The following is a 13,152-nucleotide window of genomic DNA, read 5'->3' on the forward strand; positions in this document are numbered from 1 at the left end:
GGGGGGGGAAGGGGTAGTAAAGCGAGCACGTTTTCACTGGCAACAAACCTGCTTCCAGCGAGTCTGTGCCTGGCAGCCCCGCGGGGCTAAAAATACCCAGCAAAGGGCTCGAGCTGCGCAGTGTCTGTTTTCTCAGCTCACCAGCTGTCTCCTCGCATCCTCGCTCCTCTACCCAGTGATTATCCCATCAGTTAAGGCCCTCTAAACCCAGGCACTAGCATTTATGTAGTTTTACCGGATGGAGCTGAAAGGTTGCAATTCACAGGCAGCGTTTTGCTGCTAATTGCGAGCAACCTCGGAGCCCTCCGACATCCAGTGCCAAAGGGTTGCCCTGGCTGCTGCTAAAGTCACCAGCAAAGTGTGCGATGCGTTTGAGCCATCATCCACACTGACGTCCCCAAGGTCCTTAAAAGTGACCGGTTGGATGCGGGTCTGCCTGAAAAACGCTGAGCTTCATCACGCGGGGACGGCATCTTGTGTTTGCAGCCACCAGCTGGGCTCCCAGGCGAAGAGATGTGTGAGAATGGGTGATTTTCTGTGGCTTTTGGGGAACGGAGAGAATCCCCAGGTTTGAGGTGGTACAGAAATGAGGGGGTGTTTGTGTCAAGGGGAGCCGAGCTGAGGCAGGAGCTTCCTGCAGACACATGACCCTGCAGCCGTGCACATCCCTGCACATCCCGACTCGTGTGCCCATCCTTTCATGCATGGGTGTGTGCGTGTACATCCCTGTGTGTGCACACACCCCTGCACACTCACCCATGCCTGTTGCTCCCCAAACACACTTCCCGCTCCAAAAGGCTTGAAGGCAGCAGGTTCCAAACCCAGCCTGGTCCTGGCTTCCTCACTTGGCATCACCAATAAAACCTTTGCAGCCTCCTTGACCCCGGATGATGGTCCTTCCCATGAACTGAGCGACTCCTCAACTCGTGGTTTTGCTGTTGCTCTGGTTTTGCAGTAAAAGCAGCAGTGGTTCAATCCATGAATCACTCCCAAGTCCGTGGGGTAGGAGGGTTGCCCAGTGGTTGTTGGTGGGATGGCTCTGTGACGGGGACACAGAGGCAGCTCAGTGTCTGTGGTGGTTATGGATGTGGATGGTTCCTCCACTGTGCAGAAAATGTTTCCCACCCTCAGGGTCTGCTGTGGATTCAGCCAGGAGATGAGGACATGTGGCTGAATTGTCTCCAGAGCCATGCTTCGAGGTGGCAGAGCATCAGCCTGGATTTACCTGTTGGGGACCCATGAGCAGAGGGATGCTCCATGTCGTGGAGAATACAGAGAGCCCTGAAGGCCCTGGGCTGGCTGCCCTCCACCTCCCTGGGGGTTTAGGCCAGGGCAAGGGGGACTTTGGCCGCTCTTTCTGGTGGTAGGAAGTCTCATCCCTGCTTGTAGTGCTTCTCCAGCTGCGGAGGATTGTAGCAGCTCTCCTTGCCTTACGCCACAGCACGTATCCTCCATACTACCCAACCTGGTGACCCGGGGTGCGAGGGGAGAACATGACCACCCTCCAGTGAAGACATCCCCCCAGTCCTGGTCACGGAGGAGCTCTGGCTCACTAGGAGACAAGTGCTGCCTGCCACAGGAGGACAGTTCTCTGCTGCATCACCCCTGTGCTGAGCGTGCTCAGGAGGGCAGAGCACAGATGCTTTTGGGGACCAGCAAGATGGGATGAGTCTGTCCTGGACCAGCATGGGTGCTGTGTGAGGTCCCCATAATCCTGTTATCATCCTCCCTGGTCTGAGGTGTCCAGGCTGTGCTTATCCTCCCCAGCCTCTCTTCCTGCACGGTGGATGTAACGGGATATAACTGTGTACAGGAGCAGGTTGCAGTGAAGCAAAGTAGCTCATGGGCTTACCCAAACCCCCCCAGCCACCCATGTGTAGGGGCAGGAAAAAGAAAATCAGCCTTTGGGTGATGCATGGAGTAAATCTGTGCTGACTCCTGCATCGTGTGGGTCCAGCTCCACTTCCACAGGGTGTGGGGAGACACTATGGCCCCGCTGGGAGCAGCATCTGCACCATCTCCTCATGGTAAGTAAGTCTCTCCCTTGCAGCTGGGATAAATTTCCATCCCATCATCGCTCCCGTCAGATTTATGTCTTGGCTATTCCCTGCAGCATTTCCCCTCCCTGAGTGCCTGCAGGGCTCTTCCCTCCCTGCCTTGATTGATATCTCTTAAATCACCTGCTAATTCATTCAATTCCTCAGCAGCAGTGAGATGGGGATGTGGCCACGTGGCTGATTTTGCCATTCACGTTGTGCTCGGGGGTTGTGTCTGGGTTTGCACAGCCTGGAGATGCTTTCTCCACGCTCACCCCACAAGCAGAGGTGCAGCAGTGAGGTGGGGCACGGAAGCCACTTTGTTTGGGTTTTGCACCCAAATTAATCGGACTTTGCCGTGGGGTGAGGCTGATTTCTGCTCTTCTTGGCCCCGAGTCTCCCTAGAGCCTGGGTTATCCTCGCTCCAGGAGGGCTGGCAGTGTGGCCGTGCTCGTGTGTGGGTACCGCTGGGGCTGCTCGTTAGGGGAAGAAGGATTGGAAAGCACTTCACCCACTTAATTACAGGGATGGGATTTGTGTCTGAGAGCCCAAGGAGAGCAGGGGGCTGGAGTGGTCCATCGCTCGGTGCCTTATCCTCCACCAGCCTCCTTTCTGCAGGGATGCTGTGGGGGTATCAGTCACAGTTATCCCATCATCCATGTCCCAGCAGCCAGGGAGGAGACTGAACAAGCCTCAGAGGTTCGGGACAGCGTTACGTGCTCGTAACAGGTTATATCCCACTTGAGGAACACAACTTAAATCTGTAAAGGGGGAGGAGGATGGGACAGACACCCTGTCCCCAGCGTGCAGGAGCCGGCTTTCAGCGTAACGTGCGGGATGCACACTGAGGAGCTGGTGGTTTTGCCAGAGCTTCTCTATTTTTAGAGGGTTTTTTGTGTCAAACTTCCCATCAGCTGATGAGCCAATGTCATCCCAAGAGCGGAGCTGCGGTTCCCCCGGCCCCGGCAGCGTGTGTCTGCGCATCTGGGGGGGCACAAAGAGCATCTCCTTACGCAGGAGCCTTTGAAGGGGCAGCAGTGCCCCGCTGTGCTGCCCAGCTCCTCCAGACACCGGCTTTTATTCCAGTCCAAAGGGCCAGAACGGGCTGACCTGGCCCATGGCTGCGTGCAGGTCCCTTTTTTGTCCGCGTGCCTATGATGGTTTGAAAGGCGGGTGAAATAAGGATATTCAAACCAAGCTTCAAGCATTATACCTGTTGTCAAGATTTAAAAATTCAAGGGGGACTACCCCATCACCAGCGTTGGACCAGCAGCCCTTGCCACATCGTGAAACCAAGCTTCAAGCATTATACCTGTTGTCAAGATTTAAAAATTCAAGGGGGACTACCCCATCACCAGCGTTGGACCAGCAGCCCTTGCCACATCGTGTTTAGCTGCTCGGCTCAAGAACTGCCCGTGGTTTATCTTGTTCTACCTGGCAAAGATGGTGATAAGGGGTGGGCAGGTCCCCAGGGTGGCTGGGGTGAGAGCAGCACACCGTCCCTCGCTGCTGGGGACCCTCCTCCAGCTGTAGGGGGCTGAAGCTCAACAAAAGGGCTGCATCAGTAGAAATCCCCGTTTGGCACCTTGCTCATGGCAGGGAAGGGCGACATCCCAGCCTCTCATCCCAGTGGTTTTGGGCTGTGGAGCTGGAGGCAACGCCGCAGGTACCAGCATCACCCCTGGGGTCAAGTCCCTGGGTCCACCCATGCTTTAATCCAGCCTAAATCCAGGCTGCTGCCCAAATTGGCAGCTCTGCCTCTGCTCTGCTGCCTTTGCTCTCCTGCCTCTCATCCCGGGCACCAGCAGACAAGAGTTGTTGTGCTTGGGCAGTAATTTGGGAATGCTGCTGCCTCCATGCCCTGGGTAGGGGTTTGACTGATGGAGGATGCGTTCGGTTAACAGTGAATGTCCCCGTTGACACCACAGAGTAAGGGGGGTGGGGGAGAACGTTAATCTCATCATTCAACTCATTTGTTGCTGTGACTTCGTGCCAGGTTTGGGCCAAACTCAGCTTTAAGCCTGATTTTCTGCAAACAGAGAGTTTCTGTGGCTGGAGGACACTTGAACCATGAATCATAGAATCATTGAGGTTTGAAGAGACGCCATGAATCATAGAATCTTAGAATCATAGAATCACTGAGGTTGGAAGAGACCCTTGGGATCATCGAGTCCAACCATCTCCCCTACTCTACAAAGTCCTCCCCTACACCATGTCCCTCAGCACTGCATCTAAACGGCCCTTAAACACAGCCAGGGATGGGGACTCCACCCCCTCCCTGGGCAGCCTGTTCCAATGCCCGACCACTCTTTCGGTGAAAAATTCCTTCCTAATGTTCAGTCTAAACCTCCCCTGTTGGAGCTTGAAGCCATTCCCTCTCGTTCTGTCACTAATTACCTGTGAGAAGAGACCAGCACCAACCTCTCTACAGTGTCCTTTCACGAAGTTGTAGAGAGTGATGAGGTCTCCCCTCAGCCTCCTCTTCCTCACACTAAACAGTCCCAGCTCCTTCAGCCGCTCTTCATATGATTTGTCTTCCAGGCCCTTCACTAGTTTCGTTGCCCTCCTCTGCACTCGCTCCAGCACCTCCAGATCTCTCTTGTATTGAGGTGCCCAAAACTGGACACAACACTCGAGGTGTGGCCTCACCAGTGCTGAGTACAGGGGCACAATCACCTCCCTACTTCTGCTGGTCACACTATTTTTGATACAAGCCAGGATGCCATTGGCTTTCTTGCCCCCCTGGGCACAGGCCGGCTCATATTCAGCCGCTTGTCAATTAGAACCCCATGAGGTCCCTTGGCAGCCGGGCCCCCCACAGAGGGGATGGGATTTTGACCCAGGATATGTGAATTCCAGGGACCGTTGCAGGGTTTTGGGTCCTGGGATGCAGTTCCCTGCAGCTGGGTACGGTACTGGATGCAGAGCAGTGTCTGCATGGGCACAGGGTGGTACAACCTGGCACAGCCTGTTCCTGTGGGTGCTGAGCCTGCCCAGTGCAGCCCAACAGGGTTTGACGGGGGGGCAAAGGGTGCTGGGCAGGTGCTCTGGGCATTTTGGGTGCAGCAGGAGGGATCTGATGTCTGTCCCCTCTCCTTTAGGTCACCACTGTGTGTTTGAAGAGCTGTGATGCCAAACGGAGACACGTTCCCGGACCAGCAGTGACCATCTCATCCAGCCTTGGGGACAACAGCTCACCACCAGACTCCTCCTCAGCATGTCTGGGCAGCCCAAATACGCCCCAGACCCTCCCTCTGCTGCTGCCAACTTGGGCTCCCCAGCAGGACGAGTCCTCAAGGGTTGCCTTGTCCCCCTCTGAACATCCCCATGGCTCATTGATGCTCCAGCCCCTCTGAAAGGCATCAGAGAGGTGACACAAGTGACCCTGGCGGTGACAAGCAGCTGAGTTTGGGCTTAAGACTTCAAGGGCCTTGTTGGTGCTAAGGACGTCCCTCCATCCCCACCGGATTGCTGCCAACTTCTGGTTAGCACCCAAGAAGAAGGCATGGGGATCCCTCCACCTTCACCACCCCATCACCCCTTCCAGCGCCGCCTCCCCTGACCTGCAGGAGCCCGTAGCGATGTGACTGGGGCCCTGCAGCTCAACAACACCCACCGCCCGCCCCACCGGGGCCTCCAGGACCCTTGTCTGCCTGTCACAGCCCGCCATGATGTGCGAGGTGATGCCCACCATCAGCGAGGGGGACCCTCTGGGTCCCCCACAGGGCTCCGAGGCGGATGCCGACTTCGAGCAGCTGATGGTGAACATGCTGGATGAGAGGGACAAGCTGCTGGACACCCTGCGGGAGACCCGGGAGACGCTCTCTGTCACCCAGAGCCGCTTGCAGGAGACCCTACGGGAGCGTGACCAGCTCCAGAGGCAGCTCAACTCGGCCCTCCCACAGGTAAGGACGTGGCCCTGGGATGAGCAGGAGCTTCCACGGAGGCGTACGAGGGCGATCAGCCCCTCGGATATGGTTTTTAGCTCCTGCCTTTAGGATGGTGCTAAATGGTGGTGCTAAAAAGCGGTGATGCCGCCGGGTGTGTTGTACTTTGTGCCAATAGTAGAACCCACAGGTTCTCCCAGGCCAAGCCACAACCAGCTGGACACATCTCCCTTTCTCCTCTGTACCCCCCGTTGGTCTGTGAGTCCGTGCGGGGAGGTGTGGGATTGTAATCACCCCTCGTGCACAGGGGGATGGGTATGAAGAAGAGGCAAAACCTTCCTGAGGACACCCCAGGGCGATGGGGAGGCAGATCTGGGGCTCACACTCACTGGTTGGCACCAAAGAGCACTTAGGGAGCAGACGACACATTTTGGGTAGCAGATCTGACTTGCTGCCTCCAGCCAGCTCCTTGGGACCTCACACAGTCCTTGGTTCCATGTGTCCCCACTGGCACTTAGAGAGTCCCGAATGGGGACATTAACCACATTCCTTCCCCACTGCTGGAGGGGAGCCTCTGCTCCCTGCCCCTTCCCTTGCTGGGAGAGACCCTTTCCATCAGCCCCATTGCCTGGTGGGATGATGATGGGCAATGGGACTATCTTTGTTTTGGGCTTGGTCCTGAGAGGGGACACTGGAGGCAGAACTGGGAGCAGAGTGGGGATCGGGGCATCGTGATGGGCCCATTTGTTCCACAGTGGCCGGGCAGCGGGCAGGGAGGCTGCTGGGGGTCTGTGCTGAGCAAGCAGCTCGGGGCACGGGGAAATCAGGGCTTGCCATGACTCCACTGGGGTTTCTGGCTCTGCTGAGGACCTGGTGTTGCTCTGCTCCGGCTCCTCCACCTGCAGGACCTGCTCCAAGTACCCCAGAGACCTGGACTTGAGCTTGGCCTCCACAAAGATGCTCAAGTCGGAAGAGAATGGGGTGGATCAGTGTCGCAGGGCTGTGCAGGGTGGAAACGAGCTGCCCACCTTCCCTGTGGGGTCTTATGGGGCAGCACTCAGCATCCCAGACTTGGGGGAACCAGGATATGGGGGGGCTTTTTCACCACTCCCTTGTTGAGATGTACAAAGAGCTGGTGAGGAGCCCAGCAGCCAAGGGAAGCAGGAGGCTTCAAACGCTTATGTCCGTGTCGACTGTGCTGGTGCTGAGACCTTGGATCATAGAATCACAGAATCATAGAATTGCCCAGGCCGGAAGGGACCTCCAAAGGCCATCTAGTCCGACCCCCCCGCAGTCAGCAGTAGACCAGGTTGCCCAGGGCCTCCTCGAGCCTCACCTTGAATATCTCCAGGGAAGGGGCCTCAACCACCTCCCTGGGCAACCTGTTCCAGTGCTCCACCACCCTCACAGTGAAGAACCCTCTCCTCATCTCCAGTCTCAATCTGTTCCCCTCCAGCTTGAAGCCATTGCCCCTCGTCCTGTCACTGCAGGCCTTTCTAAACAGGCTCTCCCCAGCCTTCCTGTAGCTCCCTTCAGGTACTGGAAGGCCGCTATTAGGTCTCCCTGGAGCCTCCTCTTCTCCAGGCTGAACAACCCCAGCTCCCTCAGCCTCTCCTCGTAGCAGAGGTGCTCCATCCCCCTGATCATCCTTGTGGCCCTCCTCTGGACCCGCTCCATCAGGTCCATGTCCTTCTTATATTGAGGGCTCCAGACCTGCACACAATACTCCAGGTGAGGTCTCACCAGAGTAAAGGGGCAGAATCCCCTCTCTGGACCTGCTGGCAACGCATCTTTTGATGCAGCCCAGGATGGGATTGGCCTTCTGGGCTGCAGGTGCCCACTGCCTGCTCATGTCCAGCTTCTCGTCCACCAGCACCCCCAAGTCCCTTTCCTCAGGGCTGCTTTCTAATACCTCACCCCCCAGTTTGTATTGGTGGTGAGGATTGTTCCGGCCTTTGATTGATCCTCCTGCCTTACCTGGGTGCTGGGGTTTGGGGCACCCCAGGGAGATGGGGAATAACCAGTGGATCAAAACTGGTGGCACATGCCAGGACAGGGCTTGTGCTGGTGGCTGACCAGCTCTCGGCATCCCTTCTCTGCTCTAGGTAGGGGAAAGCAGTGCCGGGGGAAGGCCCCCCATGTCCCCTCCATGGCGCTGGCCCTGGCTCTACCCAAACCCAACACCTGGCAGAGCTTCCCCAGGAGCTCCTGGGGTGCCCGTGGATGAGCTGCCCCTAGAGAAGCACTGAGTTGTGCCCAAGCTTTGGGTGCAGGCAGGGCCACCACCACACCCCGTGTGCCGGGGGGTCATAGAATGGTTTGGGTTGGAAGGGACCTTAGGGTGCTGGGGTTTGGGGCACCCCAGGGAGATGGGGAATAACCAGTGGATCAAAACTGGTGGCACGTGCCAGGACAGGGCTTGTGCTGGTGGCTGGCCAGCTCTCGGCATCCCTTCTCTGCTCTAGGTAGGGGAAAGCAGTGCCGGGGGAAGGCCCCCCATGTCCCCTCCATGGCGCTGGCCCTGGCTCTACCCAAACCCAACACCTGGCAGAGCTTCCCCAGGAGCTCCTGGGGTGCCCGTGGATGAGCTGCCCCTAGAGAAGCACTGAGTTGTGCCCAAGCTTTGGGTGCAGGCAGGGCCACCACCACACCCCGTGTGCCGGGGGGTCATAGAATGGTTTGGGTTGGAAGGGACCTTAAAGATCATCAAGTTCCAACCCCCCTGCCCTGGGCAGGGACACCTCCCACCAGACCAGGTTGCTCAAATAGCCATCCAGCCTGGCCTTGAACCCCTCCAGGGATGGGGCATCCACGACCTCCCTGGGCAACCTGTTCCAGTGCCTCACCACCCTCACTGTAAAGAATTTCTTCCTAGTATCTAACCTAAATCTCCCCTCCACCAGCATCCCCTCTGCTCCCCGCTCCCCAGCCAGCGCGGGCTGCGGAGAGCAAGCCAGGTCACCCTGAGCGCGCCGCCCGCCCGCTGCAGCCGCCTCGGATTAAGGGACCGGGCGGATTTAGTCTCCTCTCCTGCTCCAATGAAGGGTCTCCGGTGCCTCGGCACGGGCGGCGTGCGGACGGAGCAAACTGGGTCACCACAGAGGGACTGGGTGGCAGCGCCGGGTGCCCCGCTCCAGCCGGGGATGTGAGCGGGGTGGGCAGCAGATGGGGAATGTCCCTGAGCCCCCGCTGCCTCCCGCTGCCCTGCCTGTCACCGCGCGGGCAGGGGGACTCTGCGACCGGGCACGGTGGCCCCCGGTGCCGCTCGCCCTCGGAGCTTGTACCGGGCAGCCTGGTGGGAGATGAGGGCTCGGCATGAACGCGGGGAGCAAACCCAAAAGCACTCACCTGCCCAATGGGATTAACCCCAGCATGTGCATGTACCAGGTAAGCAGGACGCGGCGGGTCTCTTCCCCGGGGGCTTCCCATGGACACTCCGTGTGCTGGGGGGTCATAGAATCAAAGAATCATAGAATGGTTTGGGTTGGAAGGGACCAACCTTAAAGATCATCAAGTTCCAACCCCCCTGCCCTGGGCAGGGACACCTCCCACCAGACCAGGTTGCTCAAATAGCCATCCAGCCTGGCCTTGAACCCCTCCAGGGATGGGGCATCCACGACCTCCCTGGGCAACCTGTTCCAGTGCCTCACCACCCTCACTGTAAAGAATTTCTTCCTAGTATCTAACCTAAATCTCCCCTCCACCAGTGTCCCCTCTGCTCCCCGCTCCCCAGCCAGCGCAGGCTGCGGAGAGCAAGCCAGGTCACCCTGAGCGCGCCGCCCGCCCGCTGCAGCCGCCTCGGATTAAGGGACCGGGCGGATTTAGTCTCCTCTCCTGCTCCAATGAAGGGTCTCCGGTGCCTCGGCACGGGCGGCGTGCGGACGGAGCAAACTGGGTCACCACAGAGGGACTGGGTGGCAGCGCCGGGTGCCCCGCTCCAGCCGGGGATGTGACTGGGGTGGGCAGCAGATGGGGAATGTCCCTGAGCCCCCGCTGCCTCCCGCTGCCCTGCCTGTCACCAAGCGGGCAGGGGGACTCTGCGACCGGGCACGGTGGCCCCCGGTGCCGCTCGCCCTCGGGGCTGTACCCGGCACCCTGGTGGGAGATGAGGGCTCGGCATGAACGCGGGGAGCAAACCCAAAGGCGCTCACCTGCCCAATGGGATTAACCCCAGCATGTGCATGTACCAGGTAAGCAGGACGCGGCGGGTCTCTTCCCCGGGGGCTTCCCATGGGCTTGTCCCATCCTCTTCCTCCTCCTTCTGCGAGCCCTTTTGCCCAGCAGCTGATTGCAACGTGTCAGACCCCACTGGGACGGGGTTCAAGCTGGATTGCTGGAAGAAACCCTATTTTTGGGGGCAGGGTTGGGCCCCCACGAGGCTGAGAGCCCTTCTGTGGTGTCACCAAAGAGCCAAGCCCTGGCTGTGTGGAGGACGTGCTGCCTGGGGAGGGTTGGGTGGCTGTGACTGGGGGACGTGGCACTTGGTGTCCTTTCAGGGCACACTGGCAGCTGGATGCTGCTGTGTCCCAGTGACGGCAGAGCCACCAATGGAACAGGCAGGAGATGTGTCGGGGGCAGACCCACGTGTGGGGCAGGCAGGGGATGTGTTTTGGGGGCAGACCCACGTGTGGGGCAGGCAGGGGATGTGTTTTGGGGGCAGACCCACGCGTGGGGCAGGCAGGGGATGTGTTTTGGGGTCAGACCCACGCGTGGGGCAGGCAGGGGATGTGTTGGGGTCAGACCCAGGTGTGGGGCAGGCAGGGGATGTGTTGGGGGCAGACCCAGGTGTGGGGCAGGCAGGGGATGTGTTTTGGGGGCAGACCCATGTGTGGGGCAGGCAGGGGATGTGTTTTGGGGGCAGATCCACGTGTGGGGCAGGCAGGGGATGTGTTGGGGTCAGACCCACACGTGGGGCAGGCAGGGGATGTGTTTTGGGGGCAGACCCACGTGTGGGGCAGGTAGGGGATGTGTTTTGGGGGCAGACCCACGTGTGGGGCAGGCAGGGGATGTGTTTTGGGGGCAGACCCATGCGTGGGGCAGGCAGGAGATGTGTTTTGGGGGCAGACCCACGTGTGGGGCAGGCAGGGGATGTGCTTGGCCGGGGCAGGCAGAGATGCTCCGGGGATTCTCCTGCCTGTAGCTCCTGTTCCCCATTGCCCATGCGGGGCTTGGTTGCCCCACGTGGCCAGACCATCCCTCCCTCTAATCCATGGGGGATCCCTCAGCCCCCAAAAGGCAGAACTCTGGGGCGATTTCCCGGGGAGACTAAGCTGCCTTAATGCTTCTTACATGATTTATTTATTCATGTGGGAGCGCTGAACGCGACTTAATCGGGCTGAAAGCTCTGGGCTCCAATCCCCCTGCCCTCCCTGCCTGCGCAGGGGCCTGTGGGCGAGGACCAAGCCCTGACCATGGTCCAGGTGCTCTCAGCAGCCCCCGGGTCACTGCCAGCTCCCTCCTGCTCCACTCCAGCTCCCCCCCTGCTCTCCTGGTGGAGGTGCCACCCGGGGATGTGACATCCAGGGCTCCAGGTGTATCCAGATGTGTTCCCGGAGCAGGGTCCTGCGTGGGATGGCACTTCTCTCCCTGCCCTGCCAGGGCAGGTCAGTGTCCCCAGCTGTGTCAGGGAGAGGACGGGCTCCCAAATTTCACAGGGACTGCTGTGCTGAAGGCTACGATGGCCATGGAAACCTCCAGCAGTTCTTCCTTGCAGACCCCACTCTGCTGCACCTTGGGGCTGTCTGGGGAGCCAAGAGCTGGGCTTTTTGGGGTGGGCAGACCCCCTAAGACTCCTCGAGCTCCCTGGAGGTCCCCCAGGAGCTGGGGAGGGTCTTGACTTCAAACGATCACTCCAAATTCCTCCCATTTAACTTAAAAATATATCTAGAGTTAATGGTTGCAAAAAGCAGCTGAAAGCAGGAACCGCAGCAGCTCCAAGCTGGGGGAAAACACCCACTGGGTGAGACCTTTAAGGTGTTTCAAGATTTTGGGGAAGGATGGAGGGATCTGGTGGCTCAGCATTGAACCCTTGGAACTGGCCGCCCCCCAACGAGACCAAGGTGCTGAGATGTTGGGTTCCTGCTTGCACGATGCTCCTCCCCAAGAAATCCTGGGTGGAAATACACATCGTGGCCGTGTGTGGAGAGGGGAGGACACCAATTCCCCATGGATGGTCCCCACAGAGTCCTGGTGCTGTGGCCAAGAGGTCCAGGACGTGCTCAGCTCAGCGCTGAGGGCGGGTGATGGTCGAAGCCGTGGGTTTACCCGGCAGGATTTAATCTTCGTAATCCCACGCTACGCACTGCTGGGGTTGGGTTCACTCCCTGGGCTCTGACTTAGGGCTTTCTCATAACTCTGCCCTGCTCCTGGGGCATCGAGGAGAAACCGAGGTGATGGGTCTGCCAGCCCCCAGCTCGGACAGACAGACGGACAGGGCTCCATCCCTGGCGTGCCGAGTCAGCAGCACTGATTTCTCGGTGCGGGCATCCTTCCCACAGCACCCTGGGTCGCACGCCTGGCCCGTCAGGAGCAATCACTCCAATTAGGGGCTTTAAAATGCCATTAATCCCGCAGCTGGAGCCAGTTTGTTCCCGAGGCTCGGCTGCGTTGGAGTGACGGCTGCGCAAATGGGGGAATTTTGCTCACTTTGGTGCAATCTCGCTGCATCTCTGTTAGAGCAGAAGATGGCTGTGGGCTGAGGACTTTTGCATTTCAGCTTTTTCATGCTAGGAAAAGAACCCTCTCCCCCTGAGCTTCCTAAACCTCTCCTTGCTTTCCCAACCATCTCCGTGTAGCTGGTTTCTGGGCTCCTTCCAGCTCCTCCCTGTGCTTTCCCCATTGATGCAGCCAAGGGGGAAGACCCCAGATATGCCTGGCACTGCCCAAAGAGCTGAACCCAGAGCCACAGCACCCCGTTTCAATACCTTGTGTGTGGCTCCGGGTCTCCCTCCCTGCTCTGGTGGTGAATCATAGAATCATAGAATCACTGAGGTTGGAAGAGACCCTTGGGATCATCGAGTCCAACCATCTCCCCTACTCTACAAAGTCCTCCCCTACCCCATGACCCTCAGCACTGCATCTAAACGGCCCTTAAACACAGCCAGGGATGGGGACTCCACCCCCTCCCTGGGCAGCCTGTTCCAATGCCCGACCACTCTTTGGGTGAAAAATTCTTTCCTAATGTTCAATCTAAACCTCCCCTGTTGGAGCTTGTGAAAATAGAATCCATC

At 58.7% G+C, this 13,152-nt stretch overlaps 1 protein-coding gene across 1 annotated transcript in view; it reads left to right on the top strand.

The window, feature by feature from the left end:
- Positions 1 to 13,152, top strand: part of PPFIA4 (protein tyrosine phosphatase, receptor type, f polypeptide (PTPRF), interacting protein (liprin), alpha 4) — a 98,406-nt gene that overhangs the window by 27,755 nt on the left and 57,499 nt on the right. The window contains exon 2 of the mRNA XM_014946342.1: positions 5,138 to 5,941. Coding sequence (XP_014801828.1) covers positions 5,705 to 5,941 — 237 coding nt within the window. The 5' untranslated portion in view covers positions 5,138 to 5,704. The remainder of the gene's footprint in view (positions 1 to 5,137; positions 5,942 to 13,152) is intronic.

This window comes from Calidris pugnax, unplaced genomic scaffold (genome assembly GCF_001431845.1).
Source record: "Calidris pugnax isolate Ruff unplaced genomic scaffold, ASM143184v1 scaffold116, whole genome shotgun sequence".
Taxonomy (NCBI): Eukaryota; Metazoa; Chordata; class Aves; order Charadriiformes; family Scolopacidae; genus Calidris; species Calidris pugnax.